Here is a 20286-nt window from a genome sequence, read left to right as displayed (position 1 = left end):
CCTCAGTCATTCTGTATTCACAGCCAAGTTGACAAGGCTGTCACATCCAAGAATCTGAACAGTTTTCATCCATATACCAGGGCTCACTTCTTAGTGTGTCCTTGCTTCATAAGTTCTCCATAGATTTTCAGTTGTTTTTCCAGATCCAAATCTGCCCTCTGACACTTTAACCCAGTAGTCTGAAGCTTGAGACATGTGCATCTTGGAGAATGAACTCAGTCAGAGTCACAGAAATCCCTATCATCTGACCAGTAACAACAGTTCTTCCTTGCGAGCATAGGTAGCTGTTAGGGGGATAGGGTTTCTCACATTGGCATAGTTTAACACTCAGATAAGTATGTAGAGTTATGCCCATATTTTCTCATATTGACAGCTTATTTATTGCTTTGGACTGTGTCATTTTTGTCCCTGGGTTGGTCCAAAGTGGGTCTTCCCTGTGGGAAGTGTCTTTAGACAAGAGGACCCAACATTCATAGTTCTTATCTCACAAAGTTCTCAGGTATGAATTGCTTAACTCTGTGCCTAACTTTGATTATTTTCCAGTACTTTCCAATAGGTTTGATAGTATTTTTGTTGTTTTCATATCAATTAACTTAGAAGGTATTGCCATGCCCTGTACCATACCATCACCATATGTCCTATTGTGTCTTCTAGCCCATGTATCTAGCTCAATCTATTATTATCTTGCCTATTCTTACTGTAGTATCCTCAGCCTCATTGTATGTGCATCATATCTCTCTATATACGTTTCCCATGTGCAGTAGTGACAATAGCAAAGTGTGGAAGTAGTACACAAAGAATTGTTGGGAGGGTTACCAGTGAATTCTTCTTACCTTTATTCTCTGTTTTATTTTGTTTTGGTATTATCCCTTCCCCTCTAGATTCCACCTCTCTCCTGGCCAGAATAGACTTAGGATATTAACTTCAGAAGACTACATTCTAGAATATAATTTGTCCCAGGCTGCTTTCCAAACCATTCCTGCCTTGCCTCCTTCCTGAACAAAATTCATTTAAAGCTTTTGTGTGTATGTTGACACTCTGTACCTTATTCTAAAATTTCATTTTTTTCCAAGATGTTGATTCCACTGTCAAATTAGATTAATAAATATGTAGTTTCCCTGGCATTTTGAACTAGCACCCAAAGCAGTGGGCTTACTCTGCCCTCATTCCCCAAAGCTTTCATCAGGTACAAAGAAGAGAGAAGATAGAATGAGCCCTGTGCAGCAGCTTCAGCCTGGCTTCCTGTGCATGGGGGGCTTGTGTAGACATCGCTGGTCCTCCTCCTCTTCTCCCCTCTTAGAAAGAGAATTGATGAAGTGTCTGTCTTATTGAGAAGTAGCTATGGCATATGGGATGCTTGTTCCTAACATTCTCCTTTGTTTGTCAGGGAAAAAGGAGAAGCCAAAGAAATTTACTAAGCCACCAAAAAAACAACTGTCCTCACCCTGTTCTCAAAAGAAAGAGAAGACACTGGAGAAGGTGATTGTATGATTTTTAAGTCCTTGTAGGCAGTAAACAAGCAAGTGTAGCCAAGACAATGCAAATAGAGTAATGAATAACTTAGTGGATGCTAGCTAGTGGGTGAGACTCTAGAAGATAGATACAGGGCCTTTGGGAAAGGAAGGCGTGACACAGAGCATAGGCACGATACACCATCCTCCATGAAGAGAAGAGAGCTGTGCTCAGATTTCCTTCCCCACGCATGAGCCTCAGAGTCCATTCAGGGCTGCACAAGCAGCTGGTAATATTGATTGTCCCTAAGAACTTGACGTGGAAAGGACTTCTACAGACACTGCATCATATGTGCTGCTTAACCTTTTAAAATTTTAACCAGTAGAATGCATTTGTAAAAAGTAAAAAGACTTTTAAAATTGAAGTTAATTCTACTTTATTACCTATAAAATTCACTTTTATTTTCCTGTGCCATAGAAGAAATAAGATGTCAGAACTGATAGGACAGTAGTAGCTTCAGGTGACTGAAGAGACTCCCTGAGCTCCAAAATGTATTAAAGACTAGTTCTAAGACAAGATCTGCCTGGGGCTGGAGAGATGACTCAAGAGTTACACTGGCTGCTATTCCAAAGGATCCAGGTTCAATTTCCAACACCCCCATGGCAGCTCACAGACTAGAATCTATAATTCCAGTTCCAGGGGATTCAATACCTTCACACAGACATACATGGAGGAGGAACACCAATGTACATACAATTAAATAAGAAGATAAGATCTATAGTTACAATGGATGGGTTGCACATTCATCTTAGTTAAGTATGATGTATGAATAGATTAATTTTTGAGATTGCATAAGCTTGTTAATATAAGCTTATTAATATAATCTTTATTAAGATTATATATTACAATCTTATACAATATATATTAATCTTTATATACTGCATAAGCTTAGCGAAAATTCAACAGATAAGTTGAATTCAAAGTCTATTTTTTTCCTTTGGTGAAGATTTTTAACTTCACTGAAGTTAAAAAGGTTGTTTCACTATTATAGGTCTTTTTTTGCTGCAAGACTTTATTTATTTATTTATTTACTTACTTATTTAAATAGAGTCTTACTATGTAGCCCTGGCTAGCCTGAAACTCACTATGTAGACCAGGCTGGCCTTCATCTCATGGAGCCCTGCCTGCCTCCGCTGGGATAACAAGGGCACCACCACTCCTAGCTGTTGCTGCAAGGTTTAAATGAAATAACAGTTCTAGATAATCTTGGAATAGTGTCTTGAACTCAATAAATGTCAATTGTTCTTATAATTAAGTAGAACGCTAATTAATAAATATACTCTAATTAGACATTAATGTTATCTTCCCTTTTTTTCAGTCAACTTCAAGAGATGTGTCTCCTTTTGTGTGAGTATTTGTTCCATGATCCAACTGGAAAGCTATTCTTTGTTTTCATTTGCTTGTTTTGTTGGTGGTGGTGGTGGGTTTTTTTTTGTTGTTGTTGTTTTTGTTTTTGTTTTTTGCTTTTGACACGGGGTTTCTGTAAGCAGCAGCAGTGCTTGTTTGTTCAATGTATCCAATAGTGTGAGTATGCAGAAGAATAAATGGGACGCCACGAGATCCTTGAGATTCAACCAAGATGCACAGAGAGAAGATGGTAAGTATGATTGCGTAACACACATGTTAGTAGCAAAACCGTGTTTATGGTTGGGGTGGTGAGCATGGGTACCATTAGAGCCAGAAGAGGGCGTCAGATATCCTGAGGCTGGGCTTCTATGGGCCTGACATGGACGCTGGGAACCAAACTTGGGCCCCATTCAAGAAGAATCTCTGCTCTTAACCACTAAACCATGTCTCTAGCCCCAAGAATTGCCTTTCATGAAGCATGCTGAGTGTTTTTGAAGGCTCTCTAGGCACCAGTCATAGTTCATCCCCAGACTATCCAGGGTGATGTGTTATTTATGCATCTGTGACTTTAAGATATCTTAGACTTTGCTTCTTACATACTTTACCGTGAAAACTAGTAAATATGTTTTAGGCTGTGTCTTAGCCTTGTGTTCTTATGATAGAATACTCAAAGCTGAGTATTTTATAAAGGCAAGTTTATTAAGCTTACAGTTTTGCAATATCAATATCTCCTTGTCTCTGGTGAAAATCTTCTGGCTATAATCCTAGCAGAGCAGACACCATCCTAGGGAGCATGCATAGGAGAAAACAGTCACATGACAAACAGAAATTAAGTGGGCACAAAGTAGCAACACTGATCCCTTCTAGGACTGGTGACCCCAGTGAGCTAGCCACTTTCCATCATGCCCCAGCTCCTAAAGGTTTCAGCACCCTCGGTGTCACTGTAGTAGGGATCAGACTTAACACCATCCTTTGGGAGACATGCACAGACTACATCTAGCAATCTGAAAGGCAGTCCGTATAGCTGTCTGTATATTAACCATTTGCTACATACTACTTTAAATTATTAACATATATAGAATTATATACCTGAAAAAATAGCAAAGGATATTTTCATAAATTTTTGTTGATTGTAGTCTTTCTTAAAAAGTGAAAACTATGTTATTCTCATGAAAATTAATATTCTAATTTTTACCTTCAGATCAGCGGCGGATGTCTGAAATTACAGGGCATCTAATAAAAATGAGATTGGGTGATCTGGACCGAGTCAAGGCAAAGGAATCAAAAGAAGTAAGAATTATTTACCAGTATGCTATACTTACATAAAAATGTCCTTTCTAGTTTTATTTCATCATGAAATGTGAATAAGACAATTAACCATTGTCTTACTTGGGGTTTCTATTCTACCATAACCATGGCAAATCTTATAAAGGAAAATGTTTAATTAGGGCAGGCTGACAGTTCAGAGGCTTAGCCCATTATCATCATGGAAGGAAACATGGAGGGAAGAATGGTGGTGTGCAGGCAGACATGGGGAGGTAGGTGAGAGTTCTACATCCTGATCCACAGGCGTGAGCTTCTGAAAGTGCAAAGGCCACCCCAGTGACACACTTTCTCCAACAAGGATACACCTCCTTAGAGTACCATATTCCCTATGGGTCGATCTGGGACATTTTCATTCAAACCCACAACTATTATACTGCACTTAAATAAAGTGTTCTTTCCTTGTTCTATTTTTAACATGAAACCTATCTGTGGTCCATAGGTTTCCTGTATCACACATGATAAAATACATTGCCCTTAAAGTATAATGTCACACCAAGAGTGGGTTAGCTGTGCATTATTGACCAGGTGACTGAAAAGTGCTGGATTTGGTCATCTTTATATAATATTACCTAGATGTTAGGCTAAGGTACAATGTCATCTTGCATTGTCAGACCTGAACTCTACTTGTATTCCTCAGTAATTACTGTCAGTAATTATATTAGTGTCTGTATTGTAAGTGCACCATGACTCCACCCTAATCCTGTTGTGCAGATTTTTACTTCCTTATTGGGATGTAGCCCATTGGTAGTACACATGTGCAGAATGAACAGGGCCCAGAGTTCAATCCCCAGCAGTAAAAGTTAAATGAAATAAATGGGACAACATAAAAGAAAATCTCAGTTACCTATTGTAACCTTCAGTTAGATAAAACTTGCTCAGCTAAAAGGTCTGTAAATTTGTGCACATATATACGCACATACATGTGTGCATCACTAAATTAATTATCAAAAAAACCTTTAATTTCTTAGCTTCAATACTAAAGCATGATCCACAAAAGAATAATTAATCAAAATTCTCCAAAATGAAAATTGTTTTCTTTAAAACCACTGTAAAGAGAACTAAAAGACAACTGGTCTGGGTGGTAGGCTAGCCATAGCTACATAGTGATACCTGTGTCAAAAATGAAAAGAGAAAGGATTAGAAGACAGTTCATATATAGTAATAAATTATGTGTATAACATTTGTCTGATAAAGGATTCCTAGAAAGGGAAGGAGAATGTTGAAATTAAGTTATAATCTCAAAAACCTCAATAACTGAAAATAAAATAATCTAATAAAGATAAATAGGCAAGCTGGGCATGGTGGCTCATGCCTTCAATCCCAACACTCGAGGCAGAGACAAGTGGATCTCTGTGAGGTCCAGGCCTGCCTGACCTACATAGTAAGTTCCGGACCAGCCAGGGTGACACGTGAGACCCTGTCTCAGAGTGAAATAATCGAAGCTGGAGAGATGGCACAGCACTTCAGGCATGGCTGCTCTTCCTGAGGACCCATGTCCAGTTCCCAGCACCCCATGGCTGCTCGCGACCCTCTGTCTCCCCAGTCCCAGGAGAGCCAAGGCCCCCTTCTTGTTTCCAAGGGCACTGCATACTTGGCACACAGGTGTGGAGGCAAAACACCCATACATACAAAATAATAGAATAATTGAAGATAATGGTGAGTGTGTAGACAAGGCTAAGGATTAGCTGAGCCTCTGGACAAAAGGGCTGCAGGTAACAAGTAGACAGAACAAATGGAGCATCCTTGGCCATTAGAAAGATACAAACTCACATCATCTGAGGCCTGACATTTTTGTTTAGGTGCTTGTGAAGATGTGAACCAAATGGAATTCTGCCATACAGTTTGTACAAAGGCAAGGGACTGGGCATTGTATAAAATAGTGTGACAGTTCTGCAAAAAATGCTATGCATTTATAGTGGAATTATTCATAATTGTGAAAAACTAGAAAGGCCCCAAAATGATGTGCTTTCCCTGGTAAATGTGACAAGAAGTTCTGAGACCGCCTGGATTTAAAAGGGCTAGAAAAGAGATAGAGGAGGCTTAACTCAAACAGCATGTATCGTGCACATCCATGGTCTTAGCACTCGGGAGGATGAGGTTGGATGACTGTCACAATTGAATACTTTTCTTTTTATTAATGTATTTATTTGTTCACTTTATATCCTGATCACAGGCCCCACCTCCTCCCTGCCCCCCTCTCACACAGCCTCTTTCCCATTTCTACCCTCCCCTTCTCCGAGAGGGTCTCCTCCCCCAACCCCCATATCACTACACCCTGACATATCAAGTCACTGACAGACAAGTCAGACTAGTTAAGGGAACAGGATCCACGAGCAAGCAACAGTCAGGGACAACCTGTTCCACTTGTTGGGGACCTGCAGGAAGACCAAGCTGCTCATCTGCTACAGATGTGCAGGGAGCCTGGGTCCAGCCCGTGCATGCTCTTTGGTTGGTGGTTCATCTCTGGGAGCCCCTAAGGGTCTAGGTTGTTTGCTCTGTTGGTCTTCTTGTGGAGTCCCTATCCCCTTTGCGTGCATCAATGCTTCCCTCAACTCTCCCACAGGACTCCTCGAGCTCCATCTAATGTTTGGCTGTGGATTTCTGTATCTCTTTTTATCAGCAGCTGGTGGGATCTCTTAGAGGACAGCTATGCTGTGCTCCTTTCTGCAAGCATACCAGAGTATCATTAATAGTGTCTGGGATGGGTGCTTGCGTATGGGATGGGCCTCAAGTTAGGCCAGCCATTGGCTCACCATTCCCTGAGTCTCTGCTCCATCTTTGTCCCTGCACATCTTGTAGGCAGGACACATTTTGGGTTGAAGCTTTTGTGGGTGGGTTAGTATCCTTATCCCTCCACTAGGAGTCCTGCTTGGCTACAGGAGATGGGTCACCCCCATTGTCTCCTGGGGCCTCCCCCTATACACAGAAGATGCCCCACCATTCCACAAGGACACTTGCTCAACTGTGTTCGGTTAAATACTTCTAATCTCCAGGTTTAATGGGCACTGACCCAACTCCTCAGGAGCCTTACTAATAATGAACTGTGCCCCAAGACCTGCCCTTTCTTTTTTTGCTAATTTCAATAACAGCTCACTAAACCCTTTTCTTTCAAAGAACACTCAGGCTTAAGAGTATTTGGGTACTAAGGGTATAATTCATGCTCACCCAGCATGTTAAAGGCCCTGTGTTTGACTCCCGGTTCTATATAAAGCAGATGTGGTGCTACAATCCCTGCACTCGAAAGATGGAGACAGACAGGTCACACGTTCAAGTTCATCTTTGGCTACTTAGTAATTTGAAACTTAACCTAGTCTACATAAGACCCTCCTAAAGGGGAGAGGGAAGTTTGGGGCTTAACAAATAAACCACACATTTTTAAAAATTAAAAAAGAATAGTCAGAGAAATCACATGGTAGCTAAGAGCAGCATGGGAACTGGAGCTCAGATTCCAGGCCCAGACAAGAGCCAGCTGTGTTCCTGTGTGTGCCTAGAACCAGCACCAAGGAGAGTGAAGACACTTGCTGGCTGCAGCCTAGCAGACAGTAACTGGAGCTCCAGGCCCAGTGAGAGGCCCTACCTCAGACAATGCTAGAGAGCTACTAATAACCTTTCTCTAGCCTCACAGGCGCACAGCACAGAGTGAAACCTCATATGTACACATATAACCCAATATGGACAAATCTGTGCATTGTGCTTACTTAAGGGAAGTAAACGATTGAAAGTTCCACCTACTGTATAACTCCATGTGCATCGTGTTGTGGAAAATGCTAAACCGTATGAAGAGAAAAGCAGCTGAGAGCCAGCGGATGTGTTAGACGGTTGGCCGCAGACAGACTGGTCTGTATGTTCACTGCTGAAGGTTATACAGTTGTATACATTTGTCAAAAAAACAAAAGTGTGTACCAAAATGGTAAGTTTTACTGTACATAACAAATCACAAGCCTAAGTTTTATAGATTAAAACTAAAATTACTTTCTAAATTTGGAAATATGTCATGTTATATATTAGACTTTCTTTCTTGAAGGTAACTTAATTTTCCTTCTTTGTTTTCCAGTTTGCAGGAGGTATTTATTCTAGGCTTGAAGCACAAATCAAAGCCTCAGTGCCTGTCACTGCCCGGCAAAACAGCTCAGACAAAAACCAGAGGTAAATCGCAGGAAGCAAGCAGGATGCCTCTAGCTTTGCAGAGTAAATCATGTGAACACTAAAAGCACGTAGTTTGAGTTCAGTTTCTTATTTCATCAAAGTCAGAACTGATTTTAACTTAAAATATTTTTAAAAGGTCATGGGAAGTTTCATGCACATTCTGCTGATACAAGTGAGCATGGCAGGGGCTGTCCAGCCTAGAGGTTTCCTAGTGCTTTCCTAGCACACCCAGTGCCCTTATCCCCAGACAGTAATAACAAAGTACTAGTAATAATAGTGCTGAGTGGTACGGTTCATTCACTTGTATGCGTTGGCAGTACTGCCATACTATGTATAGGTTACATGTCAGTGAAACGGAAATCCCCAAGTCTTTAATGTCTATTCTTTCATGCCCCCATCTCTCTCTGCTCTCTCTCTCTTAGTGTAGAAATAGGCAGTGTGTGTCGCAGAGTAGACAGCAGTAAATTCTCACGGTGGGGAAGTGGTCATGGACCAGAGAGAGCACTGGCCATCTACATTTTAAGTGGGCTTTGCATTTTCTAAAGTCTCTTGAACGATCAACTTTCCCAAGCCTTTATTCTGCCAAGTGGTTGACAGACCTGCTTAGCTCGACCCATTTACAAAGAAGGCAATAGGTGTCTTATTCTTTATCAGAAACATTCCTTACTTCTCGTAATAAAATTAACTGGTAAGTCTCATACCATTTGCTATCATAAATGTTCTGTTAGACTGTAAGTTACAGAGATGTGGGCACAAGTGTGAGAGACACTAATGTGCCTGGTCCGTAATTCTGAAATCTACAAAGCTCAGAAATCAAGTCTTCATAAGTCTGTGCTCAGTTCCTCTTGAGCTGCTATGTTGATCACTACCTTTTACTCTTCTCATATTCTAAGCATTCGCTTGTTCCCTGAAGCAGCATTGTGTTCATCCATTCATTATGGGTCTGCCCCTGACCTAGTCTATGCAGTAGACATACTGTATTCTCTCTGCCCAAAAAGTATTTTTAAAAAATCTGAATTCCAAACTGCATCTCACTCCAGGTTTTAGAAGATTCATGGCGAGTGACACAAAGTTTCACCAAATGTTGATGTTGTCAAACAGACTAAGGCAGCAACATCAGGTTGTTCTAGAAGCAAATCTGACTTTGTTTTCTGTTTAAAAAACCTAGGTCTAAAAGTCGTTTTGGTCAAGGGCGTCCTGCATAAACCACCCTAAATATAAAAAGAGAGAAGGCACACTCTGGACATCTGAAATGCTCACTTCTTGAAGATCTTCAAACAGTGACTGCTAGGTGCTCTATGAGTTATCCCTGCACACCACATAAATCATGCCAGTGACTGATAGGTGCTCTATTAGTCATTCCTGCAAATCACAAAAATCATGCTTACACAAATATATAGTTAGATTTCATTAAAATCTTAACTGTATATATAAATTTTCTTATATAAATTTCTCTTTGTATAATTCTAGGCTGTGTAGAAGATAATTGCAAACTTTACATAGTTAAGATTCCTAATATTTGTTACCCTTTATTTATTTGACAAAGAAGAGACCTAACTTGTCAAATACCTAAGTTGGTAAGACCCTGAGAAATTAAGGGTACATGACTGGTAGTGTTACTATGCATGGACACTGATCATTGTATGTTTGGGAACTGTTGTCTTAGGCATAGCATTGAGAAATGAATTTTGTATGATGAACTATCCAGTAATGTTAAATTTAGTTTGTATGGATATTAAGGAGTGACAGATCCTGAAGCTATGTTAATAGAGTTTCAAGGCAAGGTTATTTCAATACCATGTTGGTCAAGAAGGGTTAATCTTTTCAGTATTATTACATGGATGGTACAATGTTAATTCAACTTCTGTTTCTTTCAGTTTTTCATACTTATCTGTAAATCATATAAGCCTAAAATCCGGTCCTTGCCTCTCTCCTGGATGAAGCTAAGACACTCTGAATCTGAAGCAGCATGTGGTGGGTGTCAGGTAGTGAGTCATTTCCTTTCTGTGGCACAGTTAGGTGCAGGCTTCCCAGAGCCATCCGTTCCCTAAGTCTACGCAGCATCCTCACAGCGTGTGATTGCTAGTTACGAAGAGATGTCTTAAAGTTCCCAGATAGATCAGATGGCTGGAAACTTCATATGTTCAAATAAAGCTGTTTTATAGATCATGTTTTCCTTTTTTCTAACCAGGTAGATAGCATACTCAGGGAAATTTTGTTGCAGACTGTAAGCATGTACTAAGTTATGTGTTTGTAAATTGTTTATAGGCTCTGAGACCCATGAGATGCACAGTGTTTCTATGTTTAGTTTTTCTTTGCCTTATGATTCATGTCTTCAAATTATTCAGAGAATAAATCTTGATAACATAACAGAACAGCAGTTGTAAAAGTTCAAGTCTTACACCTAGTTTGCACAAAAAGAAATTATAATTTTTAGAATCTTTTAGTTGCTGTATAAAACTCTTTAATTATTTGATAATTATGTTTTTAATCTCTATTTGGAAGTTTTATTATGGTATACAGATGCTTTTCAGTTATCTGACACTTTGGAAGTAGCTTATATCATATTTATTTTCAAGAAAGTATTTCTTTGTATGTGATGTGTAAGTCCCATGTGCTACCAGCATTATAATTGGCTCCTGAATTCTCTGATAGAAGAATTTGGATTTATATGTGTAAGCGGCCTGCAATCATTGTAATTAGAAGGGAATATGCACTTTTGATTTTCACACATCATAAAAGTGCTCATTGCTTCTCCCAGAGGGGGCTGGTTTACTGACTGATGTTAGCAGACTTTATTGAAATCTCATTCTATACAGAATAAGCTTTTTATTTTGTATCTATCTGTGATACATGGACAGGCAGTTCTTCTGCCAAGTACTTTAAGGTTTTCCTTACATAGATTCTGAGTTCAAACTTACTGAAATAAATGGCAATGACAAAAAGTATGGAGAAAGTCCCTTGATCTGACTCATCCTGCTGTTTGAGAAGACTGCAGTGTGCTGTATTCTACATAATTCCCTGGAAAATTAGCTGTGGAAATTGGTGAGAATCTTAGGTTTTAAGATTATTATCTGAGTGTGGCAGCACACGCCATCACTCTGGATACTGAAGTAGGAAAATCCCCCATTTGAGACCCAGTCACAGAACACTTAGCAAAGCATTTAAGGGTTGAAATGCTACAGCGGGCCGGGTGCACAGCTCCATAGTAGTGCACTTGCCTCGGATGCACAGCAGCCTGGCTTTGATCCCCACTAACACAGGCGTGAGTGGAAACGCTGCAGGAAAGGTGATCTGGTAACAGTGCTGCTGCACAGTTGCCCGACAGCATGTGTTACCTTTCTTTGCAGTGTTCAGTCAGGAATTGTGAGGTATTTAATTGTTTTGGTACCCGAGGCTGAAACTATCATATTTTTTGCTGATGGCAAATTTAAATAAACAATCAAAAGCCTTTTGTCTCCAAGCCTGGCGGTAATTCTTCAGCCAACCCCTTGCTATATCATTGAGTAACTCACAGGCCAGAGGCACTGGGTTACCTGGCCAGTCCAATTCTAGCACTCCCAATTTCCCTAAAATCTGGCCTGTACAGGAAACTAATTCTGGAATAATGTTATATAATTATTGGGAGTTAGTAAATTAGAAGGTGTAAATAATTAATACAGTACTTTCTGGCTTATAGTAATCTCTCCATAAATATCATATATCATTTATGCAATTATTTTTTGGAAGGTAGCTTCAAATTCTTTAAGGTGAAAGTCTATTTTACCTCTTCCTATAATTTGAATTAGTGTGTGTGTGTGTGTGTGTGTGTGTGTGTGTGAGAGAGAGAGAGAGAGAGAGAGAGAGAGAGAGAGAGAGAGAGAGAGAGAGAGAGGAGAACAAGAATGTGCATGCTTAAGAAGAATCATTACTCAGCCATTTTGTCAGAACCATCCCCTAGCCCTTCTGCTAGTCAGTCTTGCAAGAATGCCTACCTCCCACAATGCCCACCATCTGCTTAGCATCTCTGGAAGATCAGGGTCCTTGTTCTGCAGGGGATGTCTGACCATCTGGCTTGTCCACAACCAGAATCTGATTCCATCACTTTAGCCAGAATCCTCCTCCCCAAAATATTTCCATTCAGTGATTCTATGCTTTCCATTCAGTGATTCTATGCTTTCCATTCAGTGATTCTATGCTTTCCATTCAGTGATTCTATGCTGTTCTCTGCTAAAACTTCTTGTCAGACTGTATTCAGAGTTGAGCCCAGTTTCTCCACTACAGTGCTCCATTACATTGGTCCCTGTGCCTGCCACTGCGGTCCTCAGTAGTGTCTTTCTGTTGTACTTCAACAGGTGCTTCTGAATGTTTTCCCGTGACAGCACAGCATGTGTGCATGCTTGTGTATGTGTGTACACTTGCATGTGCATGTGCACTTGCATGTGTGTGTGTGTGTGTGTGTGTGTGTTTGGGCTTAGGAAGGATCACCTGAATCTGTTTCCCTCCATCTCACTATGCCTACCCATCATATCTTTTACAGAAGTATTAAAAATGCCCTGACTCCCCTGAATGTCTTTCTGACTTTGTATAATCTGTTACAGAGCAATTCTGGTGATTTAGAATATGCGTAACCTTGTATTCATACTTTAGTATTCACAAACTTGCTCTGCTGTATTCTAACCCACCCTGCAATCCCAGGATAAGCCCAGCCTCACAGCTTAGCCTCACTGCCTCACCTGCTTCCCCAGGAATTGCCACGGCCCCACTGTCCACAAGATTCTTTCATACAAACCACATTTTGGGTTTCCTTTCCACTGCCCAATATAAAACCAGCCCTGTCTCATCATAGGCTCTTTGTGTAGGTATCGGACATGGCTCTGATACAGTGCTTACTTGTTGGTTTGCATGACTCTCATTACAAACTGTGAGCCCCACGAGAACAGACCCAGGGTTCTTGACCACCTTAGGTGTCCCAAATTATAAAATGATTAGAGGAGATGACACCAAGCTCTGTTTCCCTGGAGTTTGCCTGTGGGTTGTGTCTCTGAGGCCTGTATTGTCCCAGCATGGCAGCAGCAAGGGCATTTGCATCTGCTAGATTCCCTCACATCACCCTGAGTTCTCAAAACCGATCTGACTCTCACTTATAGGGAGATAGATATACCAGTCCAGTTCATTGTGAACTGACACCAACTGCATTCTGTTAAAACCTACTCCGCTTCAGTTATAAGTAGAGTGGCATCTTAAATAAGCTATAGTCATGGCTCCTTGACCTCTCACTGGCACATGGTGTGAGGGCTTGGACAGTGGCAGGCACTGTAGCATTCTGTCAGCTACAGTGAGATTACAGGCATCTTCCAGCTCACCGGTGATTATTTCTGTAGTTTCCCTCTTCAACCATTCTCCATCTTGTTCCTTCAAGATGGAGTCTCTTATTCACCTGGAGCTTCCCATTTTCCTGCCAGGTTGATGGCTGGAAAGCCCCCAGCATTAGGGTTATAGGCACACATAGTCATACTCATACCTTTATGTGGGTGCCAAGGATCTGAGTGCAGGTCTGTATGTTTGCTAAGCACATAACTCACTCGGCCATCTTTACTGACCCACCAGTGTTGAGTCTCCTGCAATCATTTTCTGTCCTTATATTTCATCCACCTTTTTCTTTGCTTTTTCTGTATGAAAATAATATTATAGGGTTTTGGAGATGGCTCCGTAGATGTTTGAGGCACAAGAAAAAAGGCCACATTTTAATTCTCAGAATCCATATTTTAAAAAACCATGTATAATGTCTTGTGCTTGTAATCTCAGCAACTGGGGAGGCAGAGAAAGCCAGAACTCTGGGACACAATAAGCAATCAATCTTAACCTTCCAGTGAGAGACTTTGTCTTGAAAAACAGTATGGATAGATATCCTGACCCGCAGGACAGTCAGCAGACTCCCTGGACCACCTAGGAGAGAATGTAGGGTCAAGAGACAGAGAGCAAGACAGTATTCTGATCAAGCTGTCAAGTTTTATTGTTTTACACACTACAATATAAAGGAAAGCAAGCAGAATGTAGAGAGGGGGTATGAGGGGGCAAACATTATCTCCGGGGCACAGTCTCAGGGGGCAAGCACTGTCTCTAAACATTGTCTCTAGGAAGTAGTCTTTCAGAATCATCTCTCAGAATCTCATGACAAAGCTGGCTTGGGCTTCAAGGAAGCTGGCAAACTAAAATGACCACAAGGAGGTGAAGTGGAAAGAGATTGCTATGGTAACCTAACTGCAGGTGAGCTCTGTTTGTTCTAACCAACATGAGCTCTGTATGTGCTGACCAACTTGCTATTTGGCAGACCTGAAAGCTAATATTTTTTCTTCTAAAAGCAGACTTGAGCATGTAAGATGACTGAAAGGAGGAAGTTTTGAGATCTATGTGAGAATGGCTCCTGGCATTTCTCCCTTCTCTGTATTACAGAGAGCAGAGGTTGGACAGCCATTGATGAATAAAGCAGATGAGGCACCAAAAAGATGGAGCAGTGCCTGTCTTAGTTAGGAATTGTATGACCCGATGCTCCATCATCCCTTACCCATCGCTGGATATCTCTGCCAGTCTCCAGAGAATCCTGTCTTAGGTGGGCGTGGTCCTGGGAAGGTGCCTGTCATCTGCTAACTACTCAGCAATGTTATTATGGGTGCCTTGAGTTTGAGGGCTCCTCCTGGAGTCCTGACTAGAATGGCTGTAATAGGAATGCTCTCTCTGCCAGGGCACATGATTGTGCTGTTTGGGCTGTTTTGTAACTGCCCTGGGGGGAGGGGGGATGCTGGGTAGCCATCTCTCAATCCTCCATAGCCAAACGATGGTAATGTATCTGAATGGACTTGGCTGCTAAGTCATCTACCTGTTCTTTAATTAGGGTATTGAGGCGATTAAAAGCCCATGGTCCAAAAGAACATAACAATAATAGACTTACAAAGGGTCCTAGGATACTGGGTAAAAGGATAGTGAGCCATGGAGAGGTGGAAAACCAATTTTCATACCAGCTTTCTGCCTGTTCTCTTTCTCTCTTTGGTTTTTCTAGTCCTTCTCTGACTTTTTTCATGCTATCTTTCACAACTGCTGTTTTACTAGTATAGAAACAGCATTTTTCTTTTAAAGCTTCACAAAGTCTACCTTATTGAAGGAACAGGAGATCAAGTCCTCACCTATTTTGGAGGACGACCTCAGCTAGGGAGTCAGTGGAGTCGGAGAGATCATCTATCCCCTGCATTGGACATCTTGATCGATGATGGCACTGACTTCTGTGTACCTAGAGTTAGAAAGAACAAGGGAAGAAATACCTGTCCCCACTCCCACAGCTCCAAGGCCAAGTAGGATAGAGATAGTGATGGCAGAGATAGGTTCTCTGCGGGAGCAGCTCAAAGAGGTGCAGCCATCAGTGGATATGGATTGATCCCATCGGTGGAAAAAATCTTCAGTGGTAATAAACTAAACAAGGAACCATCTTTTTTGTTGTTGTTTGTTTTTGTTTTTAACAAGGAACTATCTTAATAAGAATGAAAAACTCAGAGATCTCTCCATCCTTTTGATTTAGAAAAAACAAGGCAGAGAAAGTGTGAGGCCATCAAGGCACACCCACCAGGTTCCATTTTGGGGGGGGGGGGGGTGAAAAAATTTCCAGGAGAGGGAGAAAAGATTTCATTGCACAAATGAGCATAGACTAAGGGGACATTTGTTCCACTAGAGGTCACACAAAGTCCCCGGCCAGATATTTGGGTTAATGAGAGACCTGGCCAAGCGCCCTTCTGCCAATGGCAGTATCGTGAATCATCAACTTGGAGGGGATCACGGAGAACGGCAATTCCTTCAAAAAAAAAAAAAGGTGGTTAGGAATGGTAGCACAGCCAGCAATTTTCGACAAGTTCGGAGGAAGTTTTATTTAAGGTAAGAAAGGTCTGATTAAAGAAAGGATAAGATTTTTAGTGGAAGCTGGTTGTGGGGGTGGTATAGGTAGAATAGTGTCTAGTGGCCTGGCTGGTGGTCGGAGGGTAAATACAGAAGGTAGGGAGGTGCCTTTAAGAGAGGAAGCACAGGTGGTGCCCTGGTCACCTCCTTTAGGAGGAACAGGACAAGGTACCAACACAGGATTGGGCCCCATTGGGACTGGCTGGGAATGATATGAAGGTTCTTTAAGGAGCTTAATAGAGAAAATAATACCTGTATCTGAGCCAGATTGATAGAGGTGAAGACCCCATTCATAACCTTTTTGCCAATTTAAATTGGAAGATTTTCCATAGGTGGTTACCTTAATTTGTAAAAGTGTACACCACCCCTTTGTAGAGGGATTAGAGGCCTTGAAGAACTCATCATCTGTTAGAAAATTAGCTGGGGGTGTAAAATTGCATTTTACTTGGATGAAATCCCACAAGAAGTCCAGTGGCTATCCCAAGGGTCCCAAACAAAGTAAATCCTGTGGATGTCTTAAAGAAAACAAATGGCAGGTCACATTCTACCTGGTCTGTACTTGAAATCTATAAAATTTAAATATATGGCCTCTGGACACTCTGAAGGGAAGCAATTAGCAGTAGCCAATATCTCCCCTTAATCTGTTTATAATTTGTCTAATTTTCAGCGAAATAAAATTGCCATGCAAAGAGGGATATTGAGTCTGCAGATGTCTGTGGTGTCAGCATTAGTAGGAGGCATCCAAAGGTGTTGAGGACTATGGCCATTTTCAGTGATTATAATCAGCATCATTCTTTGTCTCAGCATTATCATACTCTGGCAGCTAGCATGCTCCTTCAGCATCCTGCAGAAAAAGACACAAACATGCCCTCTTCGCACTCAGAGAGTTCCCTCGCATTAAAATTTTTTAATTTTTGTGGTATACAGAGATATGATTCTCCCCTCTTATTTATAAAAATATTGTTTTAAAGTTGTATGGGTCTGTTCCACAATATTTTGTCCTTGAGGATTATAAGGAATCACAGTAATATGATTAATATTAAATTGTTAATAAAACATCTTAAATGACTGACTGTAATAGTTATATTTGTCTTAATCCGATTTGGAACATCCAATATAGAAAAATAATATATGTAATGACTAATTTTAGTTTTTAGTTGCTTCTATGTTAAAACAGTTGTAACTAGAAAGCTTGAAAAGGTGTCAATAGTCATATGTATATTTTCTAAATTTTTTTGACTTGAATTGTATTTGTATAAATAATTGTAAAATTTAAGAATTAGCAGAATTTTAAAGAAAAAATAATTTCAAGCAATTGTAAGCCATGAGCTATATATATTTATTTATTATTAATATATAAATTAAAAGTTTGATTTTTAACATTTTAAAAATAGCAGCTACAGCACCCGATTTAATTATCTGGGCTGAAGCAAGGGGAAATTCAAAAGAATAAACATGTGATCTAATTATATGAGCTTTATTCCCACAGTCGATGCATTCTTTATGGGATGCATGTATAAATCTATAGAAATATAAAAGCACATATGGAAGCACATTTTAACAATTTATCTTTTGGATAATTATTAATTCTGTCAAAAAAGGCTTGCCATGTAATAGATTAACTATCAATAATAATCAGTTTAATTGCTGTTTGAAACAAGGAACAAACGTTTCATCAGGCTCTTAAAATATTCCTCTTAAAAATATTTTTATGATTTTCATCTTGCAACACTTTATTATCACACCAAATCTTTTGTTTGTTTGTTTGTTTTCCGAGACAGGGTTTCTCTGTGTAGTCCGGGCTGGCCTTGAACTCAGAAATCTGCCTGCCTCCGCTTCCCAAGTGCTGGGATTACAGGCGTGCGCCACCACGCCCGGCACACCAAATCTTTAATGGATGATGTTAAAACTTTATTTAGAGAGACATCACATTAATGTTCTCTTTGTCAAGGAATGGCAGTGAACACATAAACTGTTGACAAATGTTTACCTGTGCAACAAACACATAATACACTCATATTTAAAATAGTGCAGAGAGAAAATGAAGAATGGGCAGTCTCAGAGATGGTCACATTGATCTCAACTGGGTGCATGTCATGAATGTGGGAAAAGAAGGATCAACGGGGCAAAGCAGCTGAAAACTTAGCGCATCTAAGAAGTCCCACAAACATCAAGGACTTCCGTGCATTCACAATGCCTGATAGTGGCGATAATGCTGAAATACGAAGCCCTGAGAAAGATGACTCGTCACCCACAGGAATCCCGCTAAGAGCCACTTACCAGAGCAGTATGGGGCAGACGCAGTGCTCAAAGTAGACCCTGTCAGCACACATACATCCAGCAAGTTGTCTTCGAAAATAGACAAAATGAATATGGGTGTGTGCATATGCGTGTGCACACACGCATGCTTGCACCTTCATGCACAGGGCAGCATTCTAGTCTGCTTTTTGTGGATATACAGGCCCACAGATGGAGGCTTGTCTAAGGGCAGTGACACACACAAAATGATCCTGCCAGCATCCTTGGAGATACTTACTAGCCATCAATAACTGCATATATCACACTTGAATGGACTGCCTAACACATAGTGAGGAAACCCTCTGCCGGGAAGGTCTGGCCTTGGGCTGTGCTGTTTGCACGCCTGGACTGTGGGGCTTTTTTTCACAACCAGCATGACTTTTACCTCCCGTTAACCAGCCTGCCACTGTTCTCTGAATTGTACTGTACCCAAGACATCCATACAGGTTAGCAGGTTAGGTAGTTGTTGGAATCCGTATTACTGACAAATCTCGGAGATGCAGTAGAATTCCCATAAACAAGCTCAAGAAAGTAATTTAGTATCATAAGGTTGGCATCTCACGTGCCTGCAGCGGTTCCTAATGAACAGCATCAGAGCAATTGAATATGGAATTGGAAAAATGATTGGGGTTATACCAGACTTCATATACTAGGATAAAGTCTACATGACCAGAGATCTATACATGAAGGATGACAAAGTGAAGAAAACCGTGCTAGGTTCACTGCATAAGACACACAGGCATGAGGAAGTATGTGGATACGTGCTTGATTTGACTTGCACTACTGACAAGAAACAAGCCTGGATATGCAGCAATATTGGAAGCAGGGGGCAGCAGCCAGAGGTAGAAAAGCTGACAAATACATAGGTAAGACCATATGAACACGGGATGTGCCTGGCATTATAGCATCAGTATTTACTGAGACTCACTGACCACTTAAACCAGTTGAGCTTGAAAAAGGCATCTGTCTTCTGCAAGAATGGGCATTGTTATAACTGGTATATTCCTGCACTGTTCTCAGGAGGACACAGATGAGGTAAACTTGACAACCATGCCTTATCTATGAGTACAATCCAGTATGGAGGATTTTGTGGAGGAAAGCAATGTATCAATGTTCCATCTACAACTGCAGTAGCTCTTGCCTTTAAGTCGGTGGACTGTGTGCAGAACATAACTCAGCCAACACATGTCCTGAGCTTGGCTTCTCAGAACTCATACAAAAACAGGTGTGACTGCACACATCTGTAATCCCAGCACGACGTGGGAAACACTTGAAGCAAAGCTCCTTGGGAGTTTGCAGACTTGCTAACCAGATGCACATAGCTACAAAGAAGAATGTTTCAAGGAAAATGGAGGGTAACCAAAGCGAGGTTATGATCTCCACATGGACACCAGGGCACTGGTCCCTGCACTTACATGCATAGGATATACACACCATACACACTTTTGTAAGATTTGTTTTTATGAGTGCCTTGCCTTCATGTTTGTGTCTGCACTGCACACATGTCTGGTTCCTGCAGAGGTCTAAGAGGGGGCTGGGTCTCCTAGAACTGGAAGGTTGTGAGCTTCCATGTTGATGCTGGGAACCAAATTCAGGTCATCTGCAAGAACTGCAAGTGCTCTAAACCTCTGACGCATTGCCCCTCAGCCCCAGAACAAACATTAAAAAGATAGTCAAGGGACATCAGAGGGAAGTAGATGACAATGTAGTGATTCAAAGCAAACAGAGGAAACA

The 20286-nt window shown here is 40.9% G+C and overlaps 1 protein-coding gene across 3 annotated transcripts in view; it reads left to right on the top strand.

Annotated features, from left to right (window-relative positions):
• Sanbr (SANT and BTB domain regulator of CSR) overlaps positions 1-11279 on the top strand; it is a 52341-nt gene extending 41062 nt beyond the window's left edge. For 2 of the 3 annotated variants that reach the window (XM_052198621.1, XM_052198623.1), the window contains 6 exons: positions 1388-1479; positions 2831-2859; positions 3036-3109; positions 4061-4149; positions 8240-8331; positions 10209-11279. In XM_052198621.1, the coding sequence (XP_052054581.1) occupies positions 1388-1479; positions 2831-2859; positions 3036-3109; positions 4061-4149; positions 8240-8331; positions 10209-10272 (440 nt within the window). In that variant the 3' untranslated portion in view covers positions 10273-11279. Of the gene's footprint in view, positions 1-1387; positions 1480-2830; positions 2860-3035; positions 3110-4060; positions 4150-8239; positions 8332-9499 lie in introns of all 3 variants that reach the window. The other variant, XM_052198622.1, reaches the window with a different exon arrangement.
• The last annotated feature ends 9007 nt before the right edge of the window (positions 11280-20286 follow it).

This window comes from Apodemus sylvaticus, chromosome 11 (assembly GCF_947179515.1).
Source record: "Apodemus sylvaticus chromosome 11, mApoSyl1.1, whole genome shotgun sequence".
Classification (NCBI taxonomy): Eukaryota; Metazoa; Chordata; class Mammalia; order Rodentia; family Muridae; genus Apodemus; species Apodemus sylvaticus.
This window is presented reverse-complemented; position numbering and strand designations above follow the sequence as displayed.